At 43.5% G+C, this 25,708-nt stretch overlaps 1 protein-coding gene across 1 annotated transcript in view; it reads right to left on the reverse strand.

The window, feature by feature from the left end:
* Positions 1 to 1,381: 1,381 nt before the first annotated feature.
* Positions 1,382 to 25,708, reverse strand: part of LOC146577978 (alpha-2-macroglobulin-like) — a 69,715-nt gene continuing 45,388 nt past the window's right edge. Inside the window, exons 24-36 of the mRNA XM_085256123.1 lie at positions 9,619 to 9,795; positions 9,293 to 9,368; positions 8,228 to 8,384; positions 7,575 to 7,649; positions 3,871 to 4,033; positions 3,613 to 3,800; positions 2,900 to 3,112; positions 2,283 to 2,404; positions 2,082 to 2,172; positions 1,927 to 1,995; positions 1,741 to 1,846; positions 1,551 to 1,595; positions 1,382 to 1,448 (exon numbers count right to left, since the gene is read on the reverse strand). Of these exons, the coding sequence (XP_085112249.1) occupies positions 1,558 to 1,595; positions 1,741 to 1,846; positions 1,927 to 1,995; positions 2,082 to 2,172; positions 2,283 to 2,404; positions 2,900 to 3,112; positions 3,613 to 3,800; positions 3,871 to 4,033; positions 7,575 to 7,649; positions 8,228 to 8,384; positions 9,293 to 9,368; positions 9,619 to 9,795 (1,475 nt within the window). The 3' untranslated portion in view covers positions 1,382 to 1,448; positions 1,551 to 1,557. The remainder of the gene's footprint in view (positions 1,449 to 1,550; positions 1,596 to 1,740; positions 1,847 to 1,926; positions 1,996 to 2,081; positions 2,173 to 2,282; positions 2,405 to 2,899; positions 3,113 to 3,612; positions 3,801 to 3,870; positions 4,034 to 7,574; positions 7,650 to 8,227; positions 8,385 to 9,292; positions 9,369 to 9,618; positions 9,796 to 25,708) is intronic.

Consider the following 25,708-nt stretch of genomic DNA (forward strand, 5'->3'; position numbering starts at 1 on the left):
AAGCCTGTTCTAACTTTTGAGTCTAAGGTTTATTTTTCAGCACCTGGCGGCTCTTTTTTACTTCTCATGCGTAAGTAATCTGCTCTTTCACGTGATTCAGTTTATTTTGAAAAGTCTCAAAAGGATCTTGAGCTTTATTGTGAAAGGTTTATGTGGAACATAAACAAGCGGACTGGCGATGGTGTTACCGTCGTTGTTGCTAACCACAACGCATAAAAACAGGCGCTTGTCCGTCGGTAGTGTGGTTACATTAAATATAAGCGAAAGAGAGAACTTCTAGAAATTAATAACTACAGTGACATCAAAACCATGAACAAATATTGCCGTAAACTGTTTATTTTGCGACACCACGAAACAAACGATAGCGTGAAATGAAACGATAGATGTTTTTATATCGTCATCAGATATATATCGTTATATTGAACAGCCCTAATGCCCACAGTTTAATAAAACTGTAAAATGATAAAAATGTTTTACAAACAGACTAATTTGTTAGCACAGCCTGTTAGGAGCAGCCATTTACTTGTAGTGCTGAGTATAAATGTACTTGTACCATTAGATGTTATTTGAATAACATCATTGTGTACTTTTAGTTTCATGTACAGTTAGCATTTATGGTTGGCTTTTGTATCCTGTACACTGTTAAAGGTGTCTTTGGGGAGGAAACAGCTGTGATGTTGTTCCACTGTCACAAACACACCTACATGAAGTACACAAGTGAAAGAGCTTTGTTGGATTCCACAGACACACTCTGTATGTTAAAGGCTCTCACACACACACACAGACACACACACACGCACACACACACACACGCACACACACACACAGACACACACACACACACGCACACACACACGCACACGCACACGCACACACACGCACACAGACACACGCACACACACGCACACATACGCACAGACACACACACACACACACACGCACACGCACACGCACGCACGCACACGCACACACACACACACACGCACACATACGCACACGCACGCACACACACACATACGCACACGCACGCACACACACACACACACACGCACACGCACACACACACACACGTTTCTGTCTGTATTTCCGTGGACGTCACTTGCCAGCTGTCACTGAATGTCTCCCACGAGCACGTTTAGCTTTTTTAATGTTTTGCCCACTTGTTGCCCACTTGTTGCCCACTTGTTGCCCACTTGTTGCCCACTTGCACCTTTTTGTTTTTGTCTGTTTTTGCACAAAGACAGAAATGCAGCATGAGGCCAGTCTCAGCGGTGCATTCACAGCACTATATTTTCCATTCTGCCGATTATTAATAATGAAGCCTGTTATTAAAGAAGCACTAATAATACTGGAGCTGTTAACACACACGCTTACACACATGTGAGCAGGAAAAGTATCTTTATTCAAATGCAGGTTTAAACCTCAGGACCAGCCACACCTTCTTCAAACTGTGAGACGAAGAATACAAGTTAGTAAAAGCTCAAAGTTCTTTGCATTGATGCTGTGAACATGAACGTGTGTGAAAGGTGTGTGTTGTTACAGCTTCGTACCTGCAGCTCACGAGACAAACATGTATTGGGTCTCAGCCTGGTCACCTGACAGAAACATGGTAGAAAAACATGAACGTGTCATTTCTCTGAGTCACTGATGGAAACATCAGCTTGTATGAACTGTTCAGTCTGATGGATCCTCTGAAGTGTGTCAGTGTGCTGTTGGAGTAAAGCTTAGTTAGACTTGGACCTGGTTGGTAGTAGTCATAGATCTTGACCACGGCTGGCTTCAGGTTGTCCACTGGGAGCTCCTGGATGATCTCTAAGCTGTGGTTGATGGGTGTGTCCTTTGATAACTGGACGAGACAGAAACAATCGCAGACACAGTTTGTACCAAAGATCATCATCTGGTGTCCCCACGGTGACTTTCACTTACCTCCTCTAAGTACACCAGAACGTGATCCTCCTTTTGCTCAACACGACTCACCAGGAGGCCACGTTTGAGCTGTGAGGAGATGACATCATTTTATTATTATCCTCACAATTATCACATGAGATGCACTCGTTGGTAGAATCTGTCTAATTACTCACACTCTTCAAAGACTCGGGGTCTGGGGAAAATCCAGAGAGAATTTTGATGTCCAGGATCACCATGTTTGTAGTTTCCTCCTTTCCACTGTACCTGTGTTTGAACAGTGTGATTATACTGACCTGTGTGCACACTTGCTTTTCATCTACCAGCAGTTCCTCCACACGGGTAAAGAGCGCTCCTCTCACCTGTCACATACTTACAGTGATTGTATTTGCACAGTGAATTTGGGTCTAGCAGATTCACTGGTGTTGACCTCTAGATGGACTTTCACACTGAGAGTGGTGACATCAGCAGGTGTTGGGATGTTGTAGGTGGCAGAAATCTGGGAAACACACTTGGGTCACGTGTGGAACAGAACTAATCACACCTCAATGCACCCTGCTGTCACTGTTCTACACCATGACACATATTAGCACACATACTTTTATAGTCATACCTATATGTCTATATTCATCTTAATATGAGGATCTCTGTTATATCTACACTCATTTATACGAGTGCTTGATGTTTGTTGTATATTTGCTGCTATGACAACTCAGTTTCCCTCTGGGATTAATAGTTTCCCTGATTCTGATACAGACAGAAAGTTCATTTATTTTTGCTCAGTTCTCCAATTTAGTTTAAAATAGCATTGTACTCTCTACAGTTATTACTGCCAGGTCTAATGTCTTTATTGTGTATGAAAATACATGTGCAAGATGAGCTTTATTACATGTGACAATGCTAATGCTCTCTGAAGTTGTATAAGGAAAAAGAAAAAGAAGAAACCCTTTCTCTGACATCAACCAGGAGCTTCTCACGTGATGCTGTCACTGACCTGCACTGAAGCACATGCAGTGCCCTTCACCTCCAGGCTGTATTTTCCTGACACGTCCTGCAGCGCCTCCTCCTGGTAGAGCAGTTTGTTGCCCTGATTTACATCAAACGTCAGCTGACTGCTGGGAGCCTGAACTGTCACTGTGCTCCAACCTTCAGCACTGAACACCAGAGTGGAGTAGAGAGCCAGAGCCTGAAGAGCCACCACCGTGTCCTACAGGATGGATTCATTGTGGTTAACACACACAGCATGTGTCTCCATATTTCATGGGCTTAAGTGGAATAGACATTAAGTTAAAACAGCCTGTGTCACTTTGAGACCCTCTCACAAAAGAGATCCTTAATCTCAAGTTTTCCAAAGTTCACTTCCTGGTTAAATAAACGTTAAACAGGTTAAAATATCTTTAACTGAGAATTATCAAAGTATAGAAATTACAGGTATAAACTCGCAGGTGATCTGTTATTTACAGGCTGTTACGTGTAGTTGGTGTACAGAAGTCTGAGGTAACATTGCTATTCTGTAAAAACAATGAATTTTTAGACAAAACTTGTCATGTTCTAACTAAAGAATAAAAACTTCTCTGCCTGGCTAAAACAAATCTGTTTTACATATCTGATAGAAAACTGAAAGCTTCAGTATTATTTCTTCTGTCCCTGGTTTTGTCTAAGACTGTACTCAAAGATGAGCTTCATACTGTTCGGGTGGTGTCGTACCTGAGTGGAGGAGAAGCCTCCGTAATAGTTCTGCTGCCCAGTCAGCCACCTGATAATACCAGAGGCATATCCCAGATCCTCAGCAGTCGGGGAGGCGCTGAGTTTGGCCAACAGCACATAAGAACTGATCTCCACTGACAGGGAGGCTGATGTTTCTGCTGCTGTCTGAGACCAGTAGAGGAAACCTCCTACAAACACAATAACAGTCACAGTGATGCTAATGAAGCCTGAATGATGTCCTGCTAAAGGATAACTCACCTTCCCTCACTGCAACTGTGTCTAAGTGCTGCAGAAGGTGAGCTCGGGTCTCCACGTCTCCTGCCAGAGTGAACACATAGGCCAGCAGAGCTGTAGTGTAGGTGTTGCTCAGGTCACTGAGAGACTCCTTGAGACAAGCCAGGCTCTGGATCATCACAGGATCCTTTAAAAGATCACAACAAAGAACTTTAATGGACAAACAGAAACCTTCTTTCATTAAACCCAGTGTGAGAAGAATAGGAGGCAGAGTTCCTGATTCAGTCACTCAAAACATCAGCGTGATAATAGAAAACACAGCAATTAGAGGAAAGTACAGATCAAGCAAAGAGTGGAGCAATCTGCTAGTAGTATTTACAATATAAAGAACATATTGAAAAAACACTGTACAGGTTGGGTGGTGATACCAGTCCTTGCTGGTGAGAGTTCAGGTATGTGGATGACACCTGGGTGAAAATCAATTCTCAGGACGTTCCACAATTCACAGATCACATTAACTCGGTGGAACGACACATCAAATTCACCAGGGAGGATATGAAAAGTGTCAGGTTAGTCTTCTTAGACTGTGAGATTTCCATCAGTAATGGAGGACATTTAAAAGCTGATGTGTACCGTAAACCTAAGCTCCAGCCGATCCAGGAGAGAAGGACAACTGCTGCCTAAGTGAAAACCTGTAGTGATCCCGTATGTGTCAGGAGTATCAGAACAGCTGAGGCACATTTTTTTCTAAACACTGTGTCTCTGTGGCTTTTAAACCACAAAACACGCTGCGCCAAAAACTGCTCCACCCCGACACAAACAGAGTAACATAGTGTACGGTGTTAAGTTCCAGGAGGATTGCCAGGATCTATACATCGGGGAAATCAAACCACCTCTGGCTAAGAGGATAGCACAACACAGAGGAGCAACCTCGTCAGGCCAGGACTCTGCAGTCTATTCACACCTGTAGGCCAGTGGACACTCTTTCAATGATGCTGGTTTGAGTGTAGGGTCAAGGAGGCCATTTACGTGAAAAAGGAAAGACCATCTCTGAATCGAGGAGGGGCCTAAGGGTACATCTTTTGCTATCTTACAATGCTGTGATTGCAGCTATTCCCCAACTCTCTGTGAATGGTACTGATGGCCATTGATCAGTGGTCTTTGATCAGTGGGTTTTGGTCAGTGGTTGTTGATCAATGGTCATGAGAATTTGCATAATTATGATTAAGGAACTGACCTCCCAGCCACTGGTTCCTTCAGTGGGCTGGTTTCAGTCATTATGCAAATGTACTGTTTATAAGATTGAAACCTGCAGTCAGCTGAGACTGAAGACGTCACCTGGATGAGTGACGAAACGTTTCTCCCACTGAAAACATCCAGATGAACAGAATCAACTTTTTGGGGTATATGTAATATATATATTAGATTGTATATTATATTGTTGGTTTATACACTTTTGTGTATGTATTTATATATGCATACCAGCTCAGACGTCGCCCGGATCAACTACTGGAACAAGAAGGCATTGGTGGGCAAGAGATGAAAATAAGGCGTTGTTGGAATGCTACTATACAAGTAACCCTGGCAGAAGGGGTTACATGAATAGGATGAGGGACCTATGGAATTCCCAGCACCCACACTGACAGCGAAACAACTAATAGCTCAGTGTTCCAACATTCGAAAGAAGGGTATTGCTCTCACAGCTAGAGATTGTCGAAGTGCAACACAAATGCTACGGCAAGGGGGAGCCAGGACGCCAGGCCAGGGGGGGGAGATGTCATCACCGCCACCCGAGATTTGTACCAAGCCCCAAGTGCTATAGTGCAAGAGGAAGTGACCTGAAAGATAGGATCATGGCAAAACTTGAAAACTGGAATCCCCGTAGCTGGTTACCAAGATGTGAAGATCTGCTAGATGATGTAAATGCGATACATACAGCCACGATTATCGAAACTAACAAGCTGATCTACAGTACAGCAGCAGTGATCAGAAAGATGCTTGGCAACAGGTTGAACAGCCACAAGAAGGAGACTAGAGGCTAAGATCAAGGAGGGAGGTTAGCCAACTATCGGAGCTGCAGACAGGTGTGACAAAGACGGTGCCCAAGAAGAAGTATAGCAAGCTGTCCATGGAAACTGCCAAACAACGACTAACAGCCTTGGCCAGCACCTTGCCATACACTAGTATGGCTCACGTCTACTGGTGGAAGAAGCTGACTGCACTCCATGAGTGTCTGGCAGCACAAATGAACCAGCTGTTAGTTGACGAGAGACACCCAGAATGGCTAACTGTAGGGCGGACAGTCCTGAAGGGATCGGTCCCATCGGTCCAATCCAACTACTGACCAATAACCTGCCTCAGTACCACATGGAAGCTCCTGTCAGGCATCATAGTGGCTAAGATGAACAGACACATGTTCCTGTGCCCCACTCATTGGCAAGAATACCAGAGGTGCAAAACACCAGCTACTTGTAACAATCAGCCGAGACTGCCTGGATTGATTACAAGAGGGTCTATGACTTAATGCCCCACAGCTGTATCTTGGAATGCCTAGACCTGTACAAGATCAACAGGACTTTAAGAACCTTCATCAAGAACTCAATGGGAATGTGGCATACAACACTAGAGGCCAACTTCAAGCCCATAGCACAATCATCATCTATCAAGGAGATGCTCTGTCCCTACGGATACTGACTACGGGATGAAGCAGCTGTCAGCCATCTCCTGTATGACATCATACGTGGATACGTGGATATGTGGATGACATCAAGCTGTATGCCAAGAGTGAACGAGACATCGATTCACTGATCCACACCACCAGGATATACAGCAACGGCATTGGAATATCGTTCGGACTGGAGAAATGTAGTCGGATGACAACAAAGAGAGGAAACGTAGGCGGAACTTAGGGAATCTAACTAAGGCAACATTGCAGACATAGAGGACAGCTACAACTACTTGGAGATCCAACAGGAAAATGGAAACCACAAAGAGGCTGCTGGGAAAGCTGCTACCACCAAGTACCTGCAGAGGGTCAGGCAAATCCTGAGGAGTCCGCTGAATGTTAGAACAGGATCCGGCCTATCAAAACCTACGCCCTGCCCGTCATCAGGTACCCTGCTGGAATAATAAGCTGGCAAAAGGAGGAGATAGACACTGACATCAAGACAAGAAAGTTCCTAACCATGCATGGAGGGTTTCACCCCAAGTCCCGCATGCTAAATGGCAGGAAGGAGGCCAGGGACTGGTGAGTGTCAGCACCACATTCCAAGATGAAACAACGAATATCCACGAATACATTGGGAAGATGGCCCCAACTGACGGAGTGCTCAGTGAATACCTCAGGCAGCAGAAACCCAAGAAAGAGGAGGAAGGCGAGGAACCATCATGGAAGGACAGGCCCCTGCACAGTATGTTACCACCCGCAGATAGAGGAAGTAGATGATACCCAGAAATCCTACCAGTGGCTGAAAAAAGCTGGACTGAAAGACAGCACAGAGGTACTAATCATAGCAGCACAGCAACAAGCTCTGAGTACAAGATCCATAGAGGCTGGGGTCTATCACACCAGGCAAGACCCCAGGTGCAGGCTGTGTAAAGATGCTGAGACAATCCAGCACATACCAGCAGGGTGCTAGACTGCTGGTTAAACCTAACTCCATGGCTGAGCAGCACAAACTCTACTCCTTTTTTTGTTGAATACCTTGATATTCTTTGACTCTACTCACATGTTGGGATGTATTCATTTCCAAGAAGGCAGCAGTAACGTACGCACTGAGAGTCACTTCATCAGATACACCACCCTGTCAACAGAAGACATCATAGACACTTTATCATCAGTGCACCAACATTCAGGGATATGAAGTCATGAAAATGATTTTCAGCTGCATGTGGTTTTAGTATCATCAATGTCTTCATGCATGTTCAAACATCCAGCTAAAGAGATGAACAGGAAGTTGATTTTGTTCATCTGGACATTGTATTTCCAGTGAGATGGATGTTTCTTCACCTCGGGTTTCCCCAACCTTATAAACAGTTTGTGTAGTCATCTACTAATCAGAAGGTTGGTGGTTTGATTCCCAGCTGCTCCAGCCTGCATGCCAAATATTTGTGGGCAATATACTAATCCCAAGTTGGTCTCTAGTGCATACTTTGTATTTAGTATAAATATGTGTGAATGCTACATAGAAAGCAGTGCTGGTGTGAATGGAACAAGATGAATGGAAATTATTTCTTAAATAAAATAATAGAATATACTGATGTGAGCTATTACAGTATGTAGTACAGTGTTTTCCATGTATGCATGACATTATTAATAAAATTTGTTAAATCCAGACTGGAGGCTGTTTCCACAGTCTAACAGCGAAGAACTGCAGGTTACCTTCATTCCGTTATGGAAGAGTTTCCCAGACTTTTGAAAACAGCCATTTTCTTGTTGTTTATGTTGCAGCCAGGTCTTAGACTCTTCGATCTTTCTGGGATCAATAAAGATGAAAGACTGAGCTTTGGCAAAACTTCTTACCACAAACGCAGTCAGCCTGACAAAAAGAAAACAACACTTACACGTCTTACAATGATGGAAATGTTTGGCTGTGAGGTCACATTAAGAGAAAGAAATACTGATCATTTTAAAAATAAAGTTGAAATTTCAAGGTTAAATTTGAAAATGTATTTTGAGACAAAAGCAGAAATGTGGATATCACAGTTATTTCAGGACAAACTGCCACGGTTGCTTTCCCCTCTGAATTAGTGAAATCGTACTTCAGACTCAGTTTTAGTAACAAGGAAGGAACTGATGTCACTTGTAGCAATAAAAACAGCATGGCAGTAAGTATAAGTACACCGAAAAGCAGAAAGTGGTGCAGAAAGCTGCATGTGGTTAAATTTGTATAAAAGGAAATGGCTGCTAATGTACAGATGCAAGGATACCGATGGTTCCACGCTCGTGGAATAAAGAGGATCTATGCTGTATCACAAGACCACTGATTTATTTCACTACATCTACTCAAGGCATTTTATACAGGGTATAGCAATCGTTTGAAGCAACAACTGTAATCATTTCAACTGTTTTCTTAGATTTGAATTTGACTTTTTTCACAAAACAGTATTAAGACTTTATTATTGAAATAGTATTTAGACTTTTTCTTAAAGTAAAATAACTTTAAGCTTTAAAATTTGACTTTATTCTAATAATGATCAATAACATTTTTATGTGGCTCTAATGCTCCTTCCTACCTACTAAATTACACAGTATTAACCAAAAGGTATTGTTAATGTTGGCTTAGTCAAAGGATTAAATGGAGAATTATTTTAAGTATTAGAGGTAGACATGTTTATGTTATTAATGGGTAGTCAAACTTCAAGAAACGTCTTCTGTTTGGTGGGATATTTAAAAACCAGTGTAACCTCTCTGGTTTGTGACATGTTTGATCAGTGATGTTCTCACCAAGTGTTTCCTGGTCCTGTTCCAAATGTGGTGTAAGCACCGTCAGCACTTTTGTAGTTGAGCTGTCTTTGGTATCCTGTAACAACAGGGACACCATGATCGAGACATTGTTGCTATGGTGATGATTGGACTCCATTTGTTTATGGATCTGCATGTGTACATCGAGATTTAGGAAATTCAATGACTCTTGCTGACAGATGAGGAAAATTACGCATTTGACCAAAAGCTGTGACTAATGTTCTGCCTCCTGTCGGCTTGTTTCTTGAACCGTGTGTGTTGAAGTGATTCAAATGATTTCCTTCTTAGAGGAAACAATAAAAACTTGCCACTGGTGAGGAAGTTAGTAGCTTTTTCCATGATGGCTGCGGTGAGCTGCTGTGTGCCTTTCAGGTAGTGGAGGATGTAGATGTTGGGGGCCAGGAGAGCCATGTTCTGCTCCCCACATCCATACGGCATCTGCAGCAATCCATCCAGGTTCTTCAGAGCCCGGCCGAGGATGTCACCTGATCAAAAACACTGATTCACTAAAACTAACAAAACTAGCGTAAAACAACTTTGTATTATTGGGCAGAGATAACCTGAATACTTCAATATGCAATTTTAAATGATGATTTCATTTAGTGAGCGAAAAAACATCCAAACTGAAAATCGTAGATTGACTGTGATTAACCAAATATTTCTGGGAAGACTGAGTTTCATTTCACCAACCAGACCCAGGCCTGATTAAGGCCAGACCTTCTGGATCAAGAAATCACTCAAGTACAATCTGTTTGACAAAGGGAAGCAGGCTAAAAGACGTCCAGAAGAAACACGTCGTTGCCATGACCAAAAGAAATTCAAAAATAGGCGAGAAGTCTTGAGATCTATCAGTTTGGACAGGATTAAAAACAATTTCTACAGCTTTGGAGCGCCAGTGCACCATGTTGGAACCCATTATCCACAAACTGAGAAAACTAGAAAAGATGTGGCCGAAATTACTCCATTAGCACATCGACGACTCACCGAAAAAGTCAAGCGAATCCCAACAACACCCAGAACTGAAGGCCTTGCCTTCCTCTGTAAAGGTCAGAGTTTACGATTCAACAATACAAAGGAGACGGGGCAAAAACAGCATTCATGGACAAAACCACTGCTGACCAAGAAGAACACAAAAGCTTATCTCACATTTGCCAAAAAACATCTCCATGCTCCACAAGATATTTGGGAGAATATTTTATGGACTGAAGAGAAAACGTTTTGAGTTTTGTTGCATTTGGCTTAAAAGTGACGCATCATTTCATAGAAAGAACATCATACCAACTGTGTGATCACTGTTGGGGAGGGTCTTCCCACCCTCCCCAACAGTGAGGGTGGGAAGACAAGTCTTCCCCTCCATCTCACTCAGCACTGGAGTGCCTCAGGGCTGTGTTTTAAGCCCCCTGCTGTACTCACTGTACACTTATGACTGTGTAGCCACATCAGACACCACCTCCATTGTCAAGTTTGCTGACGACACTGCTGTTGTGGGCCTGATCTCCGACAACATCGAGACGGCCTACCTGGAGGAGATTAGGAACCTGGAGACCTGGTGCCAGGAGAATAACCTCCTCCTAAACATCAGCAAGACTAAGGAGCTGATCGTGGACTTCACTACAAAGCAGGCGAGGAATTACAAACCCCTCATCATCAGTGGCACGCCAGGTATCGGACAGTTTCCGATACCTGGGTGTCCACATCACTCAGGACCTGTCATGGTCCTGCCACATCAACTCCCTGGTTAAGAAAGCTCGTCAGCATCTCTTCTTCCTCAGAAGACTTAGAGACTTCCATCTGCCACTGAAGGTGCTCAAGAACTTCTACTCCTGCACCATCGAGAGCATCCTGACGGCAAACATCTGCACCTGGTTTGGGAACAGCACCAAGCAGGACAAACGAGATCTGCAAAGAGTGGTGCGCTCAGCCAAACGCATCATTCAATCAGAGCTCCCTGACCTGCTGTCCATCTACACCAAGCGGTGCAAGTCCAAAGCTAGGAAGATTATGATGGACCTCTCCCATCCCAACAATGGACTCTTCTCACTGTTGAGGTCTGGGAAGCGCTTCCGCTCCCTTAAGGCCAAAACAGAGAGAATGAGGAGGAGCTTCTTCCCCCAGGCTATTCGGGCCCTGAACCAGGTGTAGGACTGGACTCTCCCACACACGTCACTATAAGACTGGACTCTCACACACATCAAATCACCACACGCACCACCACACATTTCCTATAATCCTATAATTCCTGTAATTTATAATCTTTATAACCTTTATAATCTCTTCTGCTATTTGCACATTCTTTACTGTAAATTCCTAAGTTAATTTGTAAATTCTGTAGTAAACTGTAAATTGTAAATATTGTAAAACTTTTCTTCTGTCATTTAATGGTCGGGCATTGTACAGCTACAAGCATTTCACCCCCCAATGTCATACTGTGTATGGTTGTGTGTGTCTGACAAATAAAATTTGAATTTGAATTTGAATTTGAATTTGATGCTCTGGGGCTGTGTGGCGTAGGTTTGTCTGCAGCTCAGCTGCAGGGGAGGGGTGGGGCATTGGGTTCAGGTGGTTAGTGACGGAGGAGTCTGGTTAAGGCAGCTGGTGCCCAGTGTTAAATCATGCCTTTGCGGTTTCAGTAGCTCGCCATGACCTGGAGGGAAGAACTCTCTACCAGGAGAATGTCCAGTTATCAGTTTGTGCCTTAAATCTAAAACTTGGGCATTTAACCTTCTGGGGTCAGGGTATAATTGGCCGTTTTTGACTACTTCTGATTTTACCTCTATATCTCACCTTTAAAAACTGTTTATCTTGCCTTGTTTGGTATCGTTACTTTCAGCACAGCTTTAAATATCTGAAACTTGAGTTATTTTTTCATTTTGGTATACTATATTAGCACAGTTGATCTAAATTCAGACAAAAATGTCAAAATCCGAGTAGAAAAAAGTTAAATTTTTTACTGTAAAACCCACAAACATGTTTGACGAATCATTTTCATAACTTGAAATGCAAATACTCATTCTTGGCGGTGACCTCAACCTTGGACTAAATGAAGAAATGGATAGGCTCAACACAACAGGAACTCAGCGCAATTGGCAATCCACAAATATAATCAAACAGTATATGAACGACTTTGGTCTTTGCGATGCATGGCGCTCCCTTCACCCCAACAGTAAGGAATATACTTTTTTCTCGCATGTTCATCACTCTTACTCTCGTCTGGATTATTTTTTGGTCAGCAGCTCACTGCTGAGTGACATTTCAGACACTGAGATTCATCCTATAGCTGTCAGTGATCATGCTCCTGTATCTTTAAAACTAATGCACAAGAATAATACTACGCCAAGTAAAAACTGGAGATTTAATACATCACTGCTTAAAGATGAAGACTTTATTAAATATTTTAAAAAGGAATGGACTTCATACTTAGACTTTAATGACACTCCCGGAATATCTGCTTCTGTTCTATGGGAAGCAGGAAAAGCTGTGATGAGAGGTAAAATAATTTCTTTCTCATCACACAAAAAGAAAGAAGAAAACAAAAACATTCAGGAATTAGAAAAAACCATCAAATCACTAGAAGAAGCCTACGCGTCCCACCAAGATCAGGAAACATTGAACAAAATATGCAAAACAAAACTAGAATTAAATGAAACTATTAATAAAAAAACACAATTCCTTATACAAAGACTTCGCTTGCAGAATTTTGAACACAGTAACAAATCAGGTCGATATCTAGCTAACCAGTTAAAAATAAATAAAGAAAAAACAACTATATTTGCTGCTAAAGATTTATCGGGGAACACAATATATGACCCTGGAAGAATAAACATTTTTAGGGATTTCTATGAAACTTTATACTTACCACAAATAAACCCATCTAAAAAAGAAATTGATCGGTTTCTTGACAACGTAAATCTCCCAAAATTACTAGACAGTCAAGCAATGGAACTGGATTCGCCACTGACACCAAGTGAATTCCAGGAAGCCCTGATAAGTATGCCCAATAATAAGGCTCCAGGTCCAGACGGCTTCCCTGCAGAATTCTACAAAGAATTCTGGACAATTCTGGCACCAGTATTCCACGGCATGTTGCAGGAAATCGAGGAAAATGGCAGACTACCACCAAATATGAACTCTGCCAACATTAGTCTCCTGCTAAAACCAGGCAAAGACCCTTTATTTCCCTCAAGCTATCGTCCAATTTCTCTTTTAAATGTAGACCTTAAAATAATCTGCAAAGCTCTCTCAAAGAGATTAGAGAAAATGACCCCCCTCTTAATTCATCCTGACCAAACTGGTTTCATAAAAGGTCGGCACTCCTCAACAAACACTCGTAGATTACTTAATTTAATAGACTACTCATACAATAAAAACATTGAAACCATAATATTATCTCTAGATGCAGAAAAAGCATTTGACAGAGTTAACTGGAAATTTTTATTCGCAACTTCACACAAATTTGGTTTCGGAAACTCTTTTATAAACTGGATAAGAATATTATACAATTCCCCAACAGCTCGTATCAGAACAAATGACCAGACATCCTCCAGCTTCTGTCTCCTGAGGGGCACCAGGCAGGGATGCCCACTCTCCCCTTCACTTTTTGCAATTTTTATCGAACCTCTAGCAGCAGCATTTAGACAGGCTACAACAATTAAGGGCATAAAATGTAAGAACATAGAACATAAAATCAGTCTCTATGCGGATGATGTGTTGCTTTTTCTGCAAAACACACAAACCAACCTCTCTGAGGTAATTACTCTAATAAACTGGTTTTCAAGAGTTTCAGATTATTCAATTAACTGGCCAAAATCTACAGTTCTCCCCATTAACTGCTCCTTCCATAATTCTTCCTCTGCCCCACTGCAATCAGGAAATATTAAATATTTAGGTATTAATGTTTCTCCTAAGCTTTCAGACTTAACTAAATTAAATCACATCCCACTTCTAAAGAAAGTAGAAGGCGATCTGACTAGATGGAAATCTTTACCCATATCACTCATGGGAAGGGTCGCCACTATAAAAATGATGATCTTGCCAAAAATAAATTACTTATTTTTGATGATCCCTAACAAACCATCACAAGATTGGTTCAGATCTCTGGATTCATATATTTCCAAATTCCTTTGGAAAGATAAACCCCCGCGTATCAGCTTAAAAACGCTACAAAGAACCAGGGATAGAGGAGGATTAGATCTGCCTAATTTTCACCAATACTTAGCCAACAGGCTTCAGTTCATCTCAGAATGGTCAAAACATACCTTCCTAGATGAGCCCTGGCTAGATGTTGAACAGGCACTATGCAAGGATCTAGAGATTTCAGACCTACCATTTATTAGCTCAAACATCAAAAGACATGAATGCTTTAAAAGTATCAACATCAGCTCCTCTCTGACAGCATGGTGGGAGTTTCTAAAAATAACGGAGTCTTCACTAATCCCATGCAAACGTACTCCTATCTGGAATAACCCTGACATATTACAAAACAATAATATGATTAACTTCCCAGAATGGAGTTGTAAAGGAATTAAATACTTAGAACATATATTGGAGGGAACAGAATTGATCCCATTTGACAGACTAGTTGCACAATATGGGATCAACAAGAAAATTTTTTTAGAATATCAACAAATTAAATCCATTATAAAAAAGAAATTTAACCTCAGTCAAGTTGAATTACAAACACCACCAAGTGCGGCACATTTCCTTACTCTTAAATCCCCCAAATTATTATCTAAAATATATAGAACATTCTCTAAATTAGATGAATCAATATCCCTTCCTATTGCAAAGTGGGAAGCAGATTTATCAGTCAGTTTAGACCAAAACTTCTGGTCTCAGGTATGCTTAAAAACTTTTAAATTGATTAAAAATCCCAGTCTGCAATTAATACAATACAAAATACTACATAGAGTGCACTATACAGGTCATCGGATGTTCAAGATGGGCTTTACATCTTCCAACAACTGCTCACACTGTCAAAACAATACACCAGACAATTACATTCACGCTCTTTGGTTCTGTCCACCAGTGCAGAAGTTTTGGCACGAGATATGTGAAGACTTATCAAAGTGTCTGAAATGTAACATTCCAACTTCCCCCTTAGTGTGTTTGTTGGGCAGCTTAGATAATGTCACTTCAGAAAACAATATAGCCCATATGGTTTTCACTGCCCTATGCATAGCCAAGAAAACAGTCCTCATGAACTGGAAAAATAAAAATAATCTTAATTCTAACCAATATAGAAATTATCTATTAGATTACATTAGTCTTGATACAGCCTCTGCCACCACATCAGATCAATTGCTCTGGGCTCCTTTGATCGGCTCCATCACCTAGTGGGGGTGGGGGGTCATAGTTTGGTCCCGCCTTCAATGTTGTGATTGGTGTGGGGGCAGGGACAGGCTTAGGGCGTCGGGGGGTTCCCCGGAGGCATCTTCCTTGGGGGGCTCAACCCGGGGTAGCGGTCATGTCCGGTTGGGGGCTCTTTTCTGACCATTTCCTCATGGCTGCGTGCAGCGGGGCTAGGGGAGGGTCTGTGATGATGGACGTGGGTTACTGACCTGGTAGCTGTTAGATTTGTATTGTTGATTGTCATTTATGCTTAGAAATATTTACTTATATATGCTTAGAGTTTTGTAATTAGTTGTAGATTGGTAGAGGTTTTGATCCTTGATAGTCTGCAAACTTTGTGTGTATTAGACAGCACTTTGGGAGCATGAGAGGTCATACCGTGTCTTATTATTTTATGGTAGGATTAACGTAGTTGCGTCTGTTCTAGTCTAAGTGCTCTTTGTTTAGATGAACTGCAGGACTTCCTCACCGTGTTATCTAGGATGAACCATCTAGGGTGAGGGGGAGGCTACCCTCTTCCTGACCAAGAATGTTTGACCCTTTGATCAGCAGTCCACACACACACACACACACACACACACACACACACACACACACACACACACACACACACACACACACACACACAGGCAAGGTACTCTTTGTTTGTATGTAGACGTCGTATGTTAATGAACCTATGCATATTCATGTAACCTCAATAAAAGGACAGTGTATGGGAGAACGGACGAGAGCTACTGGGGTCAAGCGAAGGAACGGCGCTCTGTCTGGTTCTCTCCCGTGCACGAGTAACATGAAGAACTTTGCCTATTTGTGTCTTGCTTAGCAGTGTAATTATATTGTCTTCAACGTTCCAGCGGATGGGTTCAAGCTACAAACCTAACATTAATTGGTCCTTCGATGCCGGATCCCTGGGATCGCATTCACCGAGGGGGGGGAGGCACGCTGAAAGACTGACGTCAGCCAGGAAGTTCCTGTGGATTCGCTGTCTGTCTTTCTCCTCGATGAATGGCGATCGGCGGGATTCAGGCTGATATTACACGCTAAGCAACGCCAAGTAAGTTTAAAGAGGCCGACTCTATAACCGTGTCGTTGTGCAGTCTCCGCCATTTTGTGAGGCGTTGAGAAGTTCGCTGCTTTGTGGAGCGATAACTGGGTTAGTGTCCCGAAAAAGAAGTTTTGGTTAAATCGCCCAAGGGTCCCAAGCGTCCGGTGAGTGTCCGGTTTTGAAATCGCCCTGGGTGTGTGTCCCGAGCGTCCCTTCATTGGGTTTTGTCGCGCGAGTGGGTGAGCGTCCCACAACTGGGTCAGGGTCCCGAGCGGTCCGGTGTGAGTCCGGAGTAGGCCTATTTTGTGTTGTTGTCATTGTTGTCGTCGTCGTCGTTTTTGTTGTTGTTGTTGTGTGAGTGTGTGCGGAGCAGAACACGTGGTCTGTAACACCGACTGTTGTTGTTATCATGGGTTTCTAAGCAACCAAGAGTGAGTTAGAGGGAGAAAGACGTTTGTGCTGGACTTTGCTCCTGGCAGCACAAAGTATTTATGTATAAAAGAGAGAGAGCGAAGGCTCCACAGCTGCGTGGGTGCACGCGAATGCGGTCGCGCGGGTTTCACGCGGACCTGAGCCGTGCGGTTAATCGCAGGCTTATAAATGGAAGAGATTCAAATGTTAGAAGTTTTCAGAAAACACACCAGCCTTGAAGAGTGTGTGGAAAAGGCCAGCCCACATCAGCAGCTGTGCTCTGGTGGGTGGCTTTCCCCCCACCCCTTCCTGACACAAAATGTTAACAGCCTGTGTGCCAAACCATTGAGGTGGATAGTTGTTAAAAGTAACCTACATTAAACTTGTGGTTGCTTAAATTCAGTACAATGACATGTGAGGTGAAGTGATATAGGTAAAAATTTAAACTCATGAAGTGCATAGAGGCACTTGACCTGTGTGGAAGACTGTCGTCTTATTATGAACCATTGTTGAGATATACAGCACACCTGTGAAAACAACTAATATGCTCAACCCTGTATGAAACATCTAAAAATACATGATGGAGAAGCTGTGTTGAATATGTAAGTGTAAGACTTTGCCACTGTGGGCAGAGCAACTACTGTGTGATGTTGCGTTGCAGTTTTGTTTTTGTTTTTTGAGCTGATGAGCAAGCTACACATTATCAGATCAAGAGCTGTCTGAGAACTACTCAAAGAGGGGGAAACAGAGAGTGTGCAGCGTTTCCATGAGCAGTTTTTCTGCACCTTGACTCGTGTGTGTGTGTGTAGCATCAGCATCATGTTTTTGTTTATTTGTTTTGTTGGATTAAAAATAATTAAATAAACTGGTGATCATGCTTATGGATCACCATGGCACATATCTCCAGCCATATGGTTTATTTATGCAGATGAAAAAGTGAGTGTGAATGTGTCTGACATCACAGTGTTTTTGTGCGCTGTGTAAAAGTAATTGCCTTTGATTGTGAGTGAGAGCGGTGATTTTGCAGGAAAAAAAAAAAAGAGTGAAAAAGAAAAATCATAGGAAAAAGGTTTTGTGTTGATCAGCCAAAAACAACTACAATTTCATTTTCTGCTTTTAAGAAAAGACTGTTCACAAAAACACACACAGAGAGAGATGTGTGTTGATTAAGCAGTGATGATAATAATGAACATGTCTTAGTTTGTCACTTTCAGGTGAAAAGCAGACCTGTATCAATTTTCCACATGCAGCAGTCGGAAGAAAGTTATAGTTTAACATCATTGGAAACATGCAGGCCAAGTTTCTGGCTGACTTATTTACAGTGCCATGTGTTTCTCAACCTCACAAGCGAGCTCACTCCTCCCTGAAGATAAGGAATGCAGCTCCATGATAAAGAGACAGCAGCAAGTCCTGAGCACAAAAAGTCCCAGCAAAGCAGCAGCAATGTGGATAAACAGCAGCAGAAGAAGAAAGCAAACCCATCTTCCTGTCTGATTGGTTGAATTTCACGGAGGGGCGAGCAAGATGGCAGCGTGAAGAGGAGTTTTTGTTTGAGTTCTCAGCACGAGACACTTATTTGACGTCTTTCTGGCCTTCGGGACTTTTTTGGAGATCAGCGCGCTAAACTTGCTGGATCTGAGGCCAGGGTCTGCGGCGGCAGCATGTTGAAATGCTCAAAAAGGACTGAGTGACTCGGGCAAGCCACATGCGGCTAGCGACATGAAAGAAATGGACCCTTCATGATGCGTTCAACGTGCCAGCGCTGTGGTGGGAAAGGCTCCATCATAAACACGCCCTGCGCCCTGCGCCGAGGTTCAGGCCAAGAAGAAGAAGACGATGACTTCCAAGCCCAAGAAGGTCGGCCTCAGCGTGGGCGAGCTGATTGTGAAAGCCGTGGCCGCTTCCAAGGAGCGCAACGGCCTGTCTGTGGCCGCTCTCAAGAAGGCTCTGGCTGCCGGAGGCTACGATGTGGAGTAAAATGGCAAGAAGAGACAGTGGGACACAGGACAAAGCTGAAGGAGAACTGCCGGCTGTTGGACTGTTGAAGTGGGAGAGGACAACAGAGTGAGAAGACTAGGTGAGAACACATAGGAATTATTTAATGTGGGAAATCAAAATTTGGGTTAGCAAACCTGGGGAAAAGAAAACTGACTGCTTAAGTTGGAAAATTGAGACGGAGTCTGAAACATTGCGAAAATAGAAACATATACAAAATCACACACACACAAGCAGAACATGCATTAACCCTACTAACAATTCCAAACACAAAATGACTCATGAAGACTCATAGCACATTAGTTAAGAAATGATTAAATAATAGCAGAGAAATGTGTAGGAAAGGCAGCTTTAAGAACATGCTCTGCTGGAGATGCAGCTCCACAGACATGCATTAGACCTGCCTAATAACACAAACCCATGCAATGAAAATTAGCTTGTTATCTTTCATCAGTGTTACAATAGTGTCAATTTAGCAGACACTTGTTATCAAATACTGAATTTATCCTAAAGAAAAAAATTGACTCTACAAGTTGCAGGACAACAATTTAACTTTTGTGGGAAAAAAAAAAAAAAAAAAAAATCCTGGTTTGATAAATCAGTGATCAGACAATAAATTTAGTGTTAAAATGGTAAATTGGGAGAAGCTTCCTGCTTGATTGAGGCAGCATAAGTAATTTACTGTATGAGGGAAATTGTCTTTTGTGATACTATTTTGAACATGCTTTTCTGTCGTCCTGTCAACTTAGTGGGTTAATAGCTGATATGCAAATTAGTTGATCGGTTTTAGATTAATGAAAGGTGATTGAATTCTAGCACGAGTGAATGAGATGTGTTGGAGTTTGTTGTGTGTTGAGTAGAGACTCTAAAACACTGAGTTTCCTGCTTTGATGTGCGAGTGAATCCTGTATTTAGATACACAACTCTGAATACGTCAGAACAGACTGTTTTGTGAAGTGCATGACAGCATGTCACATGTTTTATGATGAAGGGAAAAAGGAAAAATTGAATAAAATAGATCTGTGGCTTAAATGAGTGAAGAGCACAGACCGGGTGATTAAACTCATAGCTAATATGACATTAGGGTTATGTTGTGTGTTGTGCAGCTGATGGTTGATTTGGAGTGAATCTAGCTGATGATTTTTCTTTTGTTGTGAAGTTGAGCCTGCCGATTAGTATGATGGTATGATAAACCATGCTAATGGTATGATTTACCCTCCTGAGATGAGGAGCTTGTGTCATGACTTAACAAGGCCTTTTTATTTTGATACTTTCACAGTGCACTGAGAGTTTGGTTTGATAATCTCTGTTATTTTTTATTTTTCATTTTTGAACAAGCACTGATTTTTGCTTGTGAATTTCTTTTCTTTGAGCAGATCTGCAAGTCGGGAATTAAAAGCGTTACACGTCGTCAAGAAAATTGTTGCAAGTGAGTTTCTCCACATTTAAAATGGGTTCAGGAGAAAGCCACTTATTTGGGACAATTAGGAAATGAGAGTCCCCCCCAAAAAGGATTCAACGAGGAAATCCAGTCTAAATTATTTTTCTTTTTGAAATAACGTCGTTTTGCTGAGCGTGGAAACGAATGCGATGATAATTTCCACAATTAGCAAAAGAAGGAACCACTGAGTGAATGAGTAAGAATTTTAAAATATCTGACTGACTGACTGAACATGATTGTGTGAAGCTAACCCCCACCTGACAAAGGTGCAGATGAACCCATGTGTTTCCTTTTACAGGAGCAGAAAGATGACAGCAACACTCGAGGTTGCGTGATGATTTAACCTTTTAAATGCCATTTTCTGTGTCTGTGCATTTATCAGGTGTGTTATTCATAGGCTTGAGTTGCTCACAGAGATATCTGTGACAAAGTATGCATACGCCTGCGCAAGCGCTAATATTTGCATTTTCTTTTCTTACAGCATGCCAGTTCTTCATGTGAATTGATGATGCGATTTATACCAGGACAACTGGTTGATGTTTTTTCCTACTACAGGATTTCTGGGTTTATGTGTGAGGAAAACTGTGTTTACAGGTTATGAGTGGTGATGCTGTTGCATTGTGTTGATGGGAAAATGTGAAGGTTACTTTGATAATGTGAATAACCTGTGTGAAATTTCCTGTGTTGAGAACTGGTGTTACTTCTTTCCACAGCTAGGGTTGACTTTATGGTGTTTTTATGGCACCTCTGGAACCTGTTGACCTGTGTCTGACCTCTGTCTGACTACAGTCAATGTGTATTGCTAATGTTAGTTTCTTTGAGAATGCTGTGGAAGATTCAGCTGAAACGGACAAGTGACATGAGAAGAACAAATAAGAGATACAGTGTTTCTGGGATAGTTTGATATGGGCTCATTAGCTGGCCACTTTTGAGCCCATAGTAATATATAAGTGGAGTGACTTTGCTTAAGAGCAGTCACCGATTACATTAATGTTGCCTGAGTACATGGGATGATCCATGTCTGAGGCGACTTATGAAAATAATTGTAGTTTACTGATTTGAGAAAACCTGCACATGACACTTGTCTTGCTGATGTTGAATGCTTCTTGTCCTTATGATACAATTGTTTACAGGTATGAAGTTTGATTTTACTTGCAGATTTTGTTTTCCAGGCCATGATGGTGTGTATGCAGGCTCCTGGGAGAGCCAGGTGTTAAGCAAACTTAATATGCAAAGCACACTAACATTTTCATTGCAGGATTATGGGTCCAGGGTGGTGCTGCTCCAGGGGAGGAGATGCCCTGATGTTGCCTGGGATATGATCTAGCTAATCTTTTTCTTTAAGACTGGAATCCAGGTTTGGTGAGTTGACGCATGGGTGTGTCCATGCGTCAAGAGGAGGGGTCCAAGGATTAACATTAAACAATGTTTTTTATTATTGTTGCAGTGATTTGTGTGATTAGCCGTTTTATTTACAAATATTAAACCTATGCAAGTGGTGCACCCATGTTCAGATGAGGCTTTGATGGCCTATAAGTGAAGTTCACTGAACTAAAGAATGTGGTTTGATGATTGTTGACATACTCTCCAAATAGTTTGTCTTCCTAGCAAGGAAATACAGGTGCAGCAGTAATCTCCTGAGAAATCTTCAGAGGCCCAGTGAGAAGCGCATAGCTGACAGGACCAGGCAGTGGTTGAGGTCAAAGATCAAGCTGATTGGGGCCCATCATGAAATCAGACCTTGGAGCCACAGCAAGGACCATGAAACTGCCTGCAAAGTAGAGGAGAGGATCGTCCACAAGATGGGAGAGAGGCTTCAGGAGGATCAGAGATCATCTTCAGCACAGCAGACATCACACAGAGAGCTGTGCTACTAAGCTTCCAGGGAATCAAGAGGAGACTTCCCACAGCAAGATTTTAAATAAAATGAAAGATTCAATATTGACGCTGAGGAAGACAACTAAGGTGTACGACGTGCTCTGCCTTAAACCTTCAGCAGCGTTGGAACATGAAAACTCGTGGGATGAGGGGAGCGTGCCAAGCTCCACCGACAGCACAGAAGGAGTTCGAGGATGACATCATGATTCTGTGAAAGCACAGGAACCAGAAGCTATGGTGGTGATGACAGCAGTTTCCTATGAACATCACCTAATGCTGTGCCACTATACTGTGCATACGATGACACTCTGAAGGCTGCTGGGATCATAACAGCAGTAAGATGACGGAACCCAGCACCCTTTCCACAGAGAGCTTTTTCTGCAGAGCGTGGACAATTAAGGAGTCATAAATATCCCCCTCACAAGACGAAGGTCTGAAGTCAGGTGATGGGGGCTGGTAAGAGGCCATAAAACTAGAGTGCTGAGAGGTATGCAGCTTGGAAATAGCTGAGACCCATGTTGACGAACCACAAAACCAACTAGTATGTTTGAATGTCTATTCTACATACATTTGGACTCTGGTCCTATGGACAGTGATGGAAACAACTGGAAGAGACATTCATGACGCCCTGCAGAGCTTAAACCACTCTGCAGAAAGACATGTGATGTGCACACCCGGAGGAAGCACCACCAAGTTGAGATGTTTTTCAAAATGTTACTTTTTTAGTTTCACTATTAAATTAACAATTTCTTTGGTTGCTCGTAAGATGCAGTTTGCCATGAGATGAGCTCAATGAATGGGGTAACTGCTAATACATTTATTAAACTGTGTACCTTTCAGTAATTTAGGGTGATTTGACATATGCTGAGTATAAAAAGGTTTGCATTGAAACTGTCAGACATGACGTATTCATACCTGGGAACTTTTCAGGCATAAAGGTCAAAAAGGGGGGAAATGTTAGATTTGTATTGTTGATTGTCATTTATGCTTAGAAATATTTACTTATATATGCTTAGAGTTTTGTAATTAGTTGTAGATTGGTAGAGGTTTTGATCCTTGATAGTCTGCAAACTTTGTGTGTATTAGACAGCACTTTGGGAGCATGAGAGGTCATACCGTGTCTTATTATTTTATGGTAGGATTAACGTAGTTGCGTCTGTTCTAGTCTAAGTGCTCTTTGTTTAGATGAACTGCAGGACTTCCTCACCGTGTTATCTAGGATGAACCATCTAGGGTGAGGGGGAGGCTACCCTCTTCCTGACCAAGAATGTTTGACCCTTTGATCAGCAGTCCACACACACACACACACACACACACACACACACACACACACACACACACACACACACACACAGGCAAGGTACTCTTTGTTTGTATGTAGACGTCGTATGTTAATGAACCTATGCATATTCATGTAACCTCAATAAAAGGACAGTGTATGGGAGAACGGACGAGAGCTACTGGGGTCAAGCGAAGGAACGGCGCTCTGTCTGGTTCTCTCCCGTGCACGAGTAACATGAAGAACTTTGCCTATTTGTGTCTTGCTTAGCAGTGTAATTATATTGTCTTCAACGTTCCAGCGGATGGGTTCAAGCTACAAACCTAACAGTAGCCTGTCTGCCCCTGGGTGGGTCCGGGATGGGCGTGAGTATCTGGGGGCGCTCCATCTCTGGGCCGGGGCCCTGGCTGGGCCTCGAGGCCTTGGGTCCTGGTTTGTGGGGCGCGCTGCGCTGCGCTGGGCCCCGGTCTGGATGGGCCTGGGCCCCCTTTTCCCTGGCGGGTCGCGGAGTGTGGGAGTGCCTACTGGGGTCAGCGGGGGAGCTGGCCCCAGGGAGGGGTCACTGCCCCTCCCTTCCTTCCCTCCCCATCTCCAGCTGCCTCCCTCCTCCCGCTCCACCACAACCACCCACACATGCAGGGCCTTGGAGTAGGGGTATGTCACCAGGATGCAGAGGAGGCTACCCCCCCCCCCCCCCCCCCCCGTCCCCTTCTGGTTGCCTCTGCCTCAATTTTATCCCACAACTTAGACATTCACATTACTCACACTCTCATTACACATACATATAGGATCTTGGGGGTGGGCACAATACACGGAGTCCAAGTTACCATCAGGGTGTACACCTCACCCCTGGCATCGTTGCCCACCTCTCAATTTTAAATACACGTAGACATTGAGGGCTAACAGGAGGGACTATGCGCTTACCTGCTGCTCTCTGGCAGGTAGCTCCATGCCCTCCTGGGTTTTAATTGCACCTTAGAACACACATGCATCAACACTACAATGAGCGGGTGGAGGGAGGTTTGGAGTCTTCTCTCACCCCCGTTCTCTGCGGCCTGCTGGAGCAGGGGGGCTAGGAGGAGGAGTTGGCCGTCCGGCTGCGGTCTGGAGTGTGGGGCCTCCCTGCTGCTGCGGAGTCGGGGCGGTCTGCCTCTCCCCACCGCAGGGAAAAGGGTAACACCACCTGGGTCTGGGTGCAGTTCCCCCCTCCAGGGGCAGGGGTACCTAGACCCGGTTTGTAGAGTACGCTTGGGGAGTGTGTACAGCATCTCTTTATATTTGTCTCCACGTTGGTTGAGTGTGGAGTAAGTGCATATGAGAGCATGAGGGTGGGAATGGATGTTTGTGTCTGTTTGTGCCTGTATGTCTGTGTCTATATGTCAGGTTGGGTATCAGACGCCACCTCTCTGGGGACATCTCGGGCCTTCCAAGGTTTGGAGGCCTATCTCCACCCACCACCACTTCCCCTGCCGGTGGCGGACTCCCTCAGGTGTCGGTGCGTTGGTGGTTCTTTGTATCTGGGGGTGGGCGTCCGGGTACACACCAGCTCACTCCTTGGCGGCCGCTTATTGGGGCTCGCTCGGGCCATTTCGGAGGTGGGGTGCCCCCGGCCTCTCGGCCTGGGGCTCGGTCACTCAGGCACAGCTGGCTGCCGGCGGAGCTCACGGGCGCATCACTGCAACTCCCCCTGGCTTCTGCTCCGCGGCTGCTGAATGAGCCCTCATCTGGGACTCTCCTTAGCTCTTACTGGGACAGTGGCGCAGCTGCCCCTCTGTGGGTCTTCCTTGGTCTCTTGTGTTCTGGGGGCCTCTGGATGTCTGGAGTTTTGATCTCCTCCATACCCGCTTGATACCATAAAGGACAGGGCTGTGGCTCCCCACACTCCCTAGCAGATCATTACATGGAGAAACCTTTGGAATACAAGCATGCTGATCCACACAGGTATGCACACAGGTGTACACATGGGTATTCACAGACGCGGACTACAGCTTTCTTGGCTGC

The sequence above is a fragment of the Mchenga conophoros genome, linkage group LG3, assembly GCF_057382185.1.
Source record: "Mchenga conophoros isolate Kocher_MC1m ecotype Shallow Benthic linkage group LG3, M_conophoros_male_GT1.1, whole genome shotgun sequence".
In the NCBI taxonomy this organism is placed as follows: domain Eukaryota; kingdom Metazoa; phylum Chordata; class Actinopteri; order Cichliformes; family Cichlidae; genus Mchenga; species Mchenga conophoros.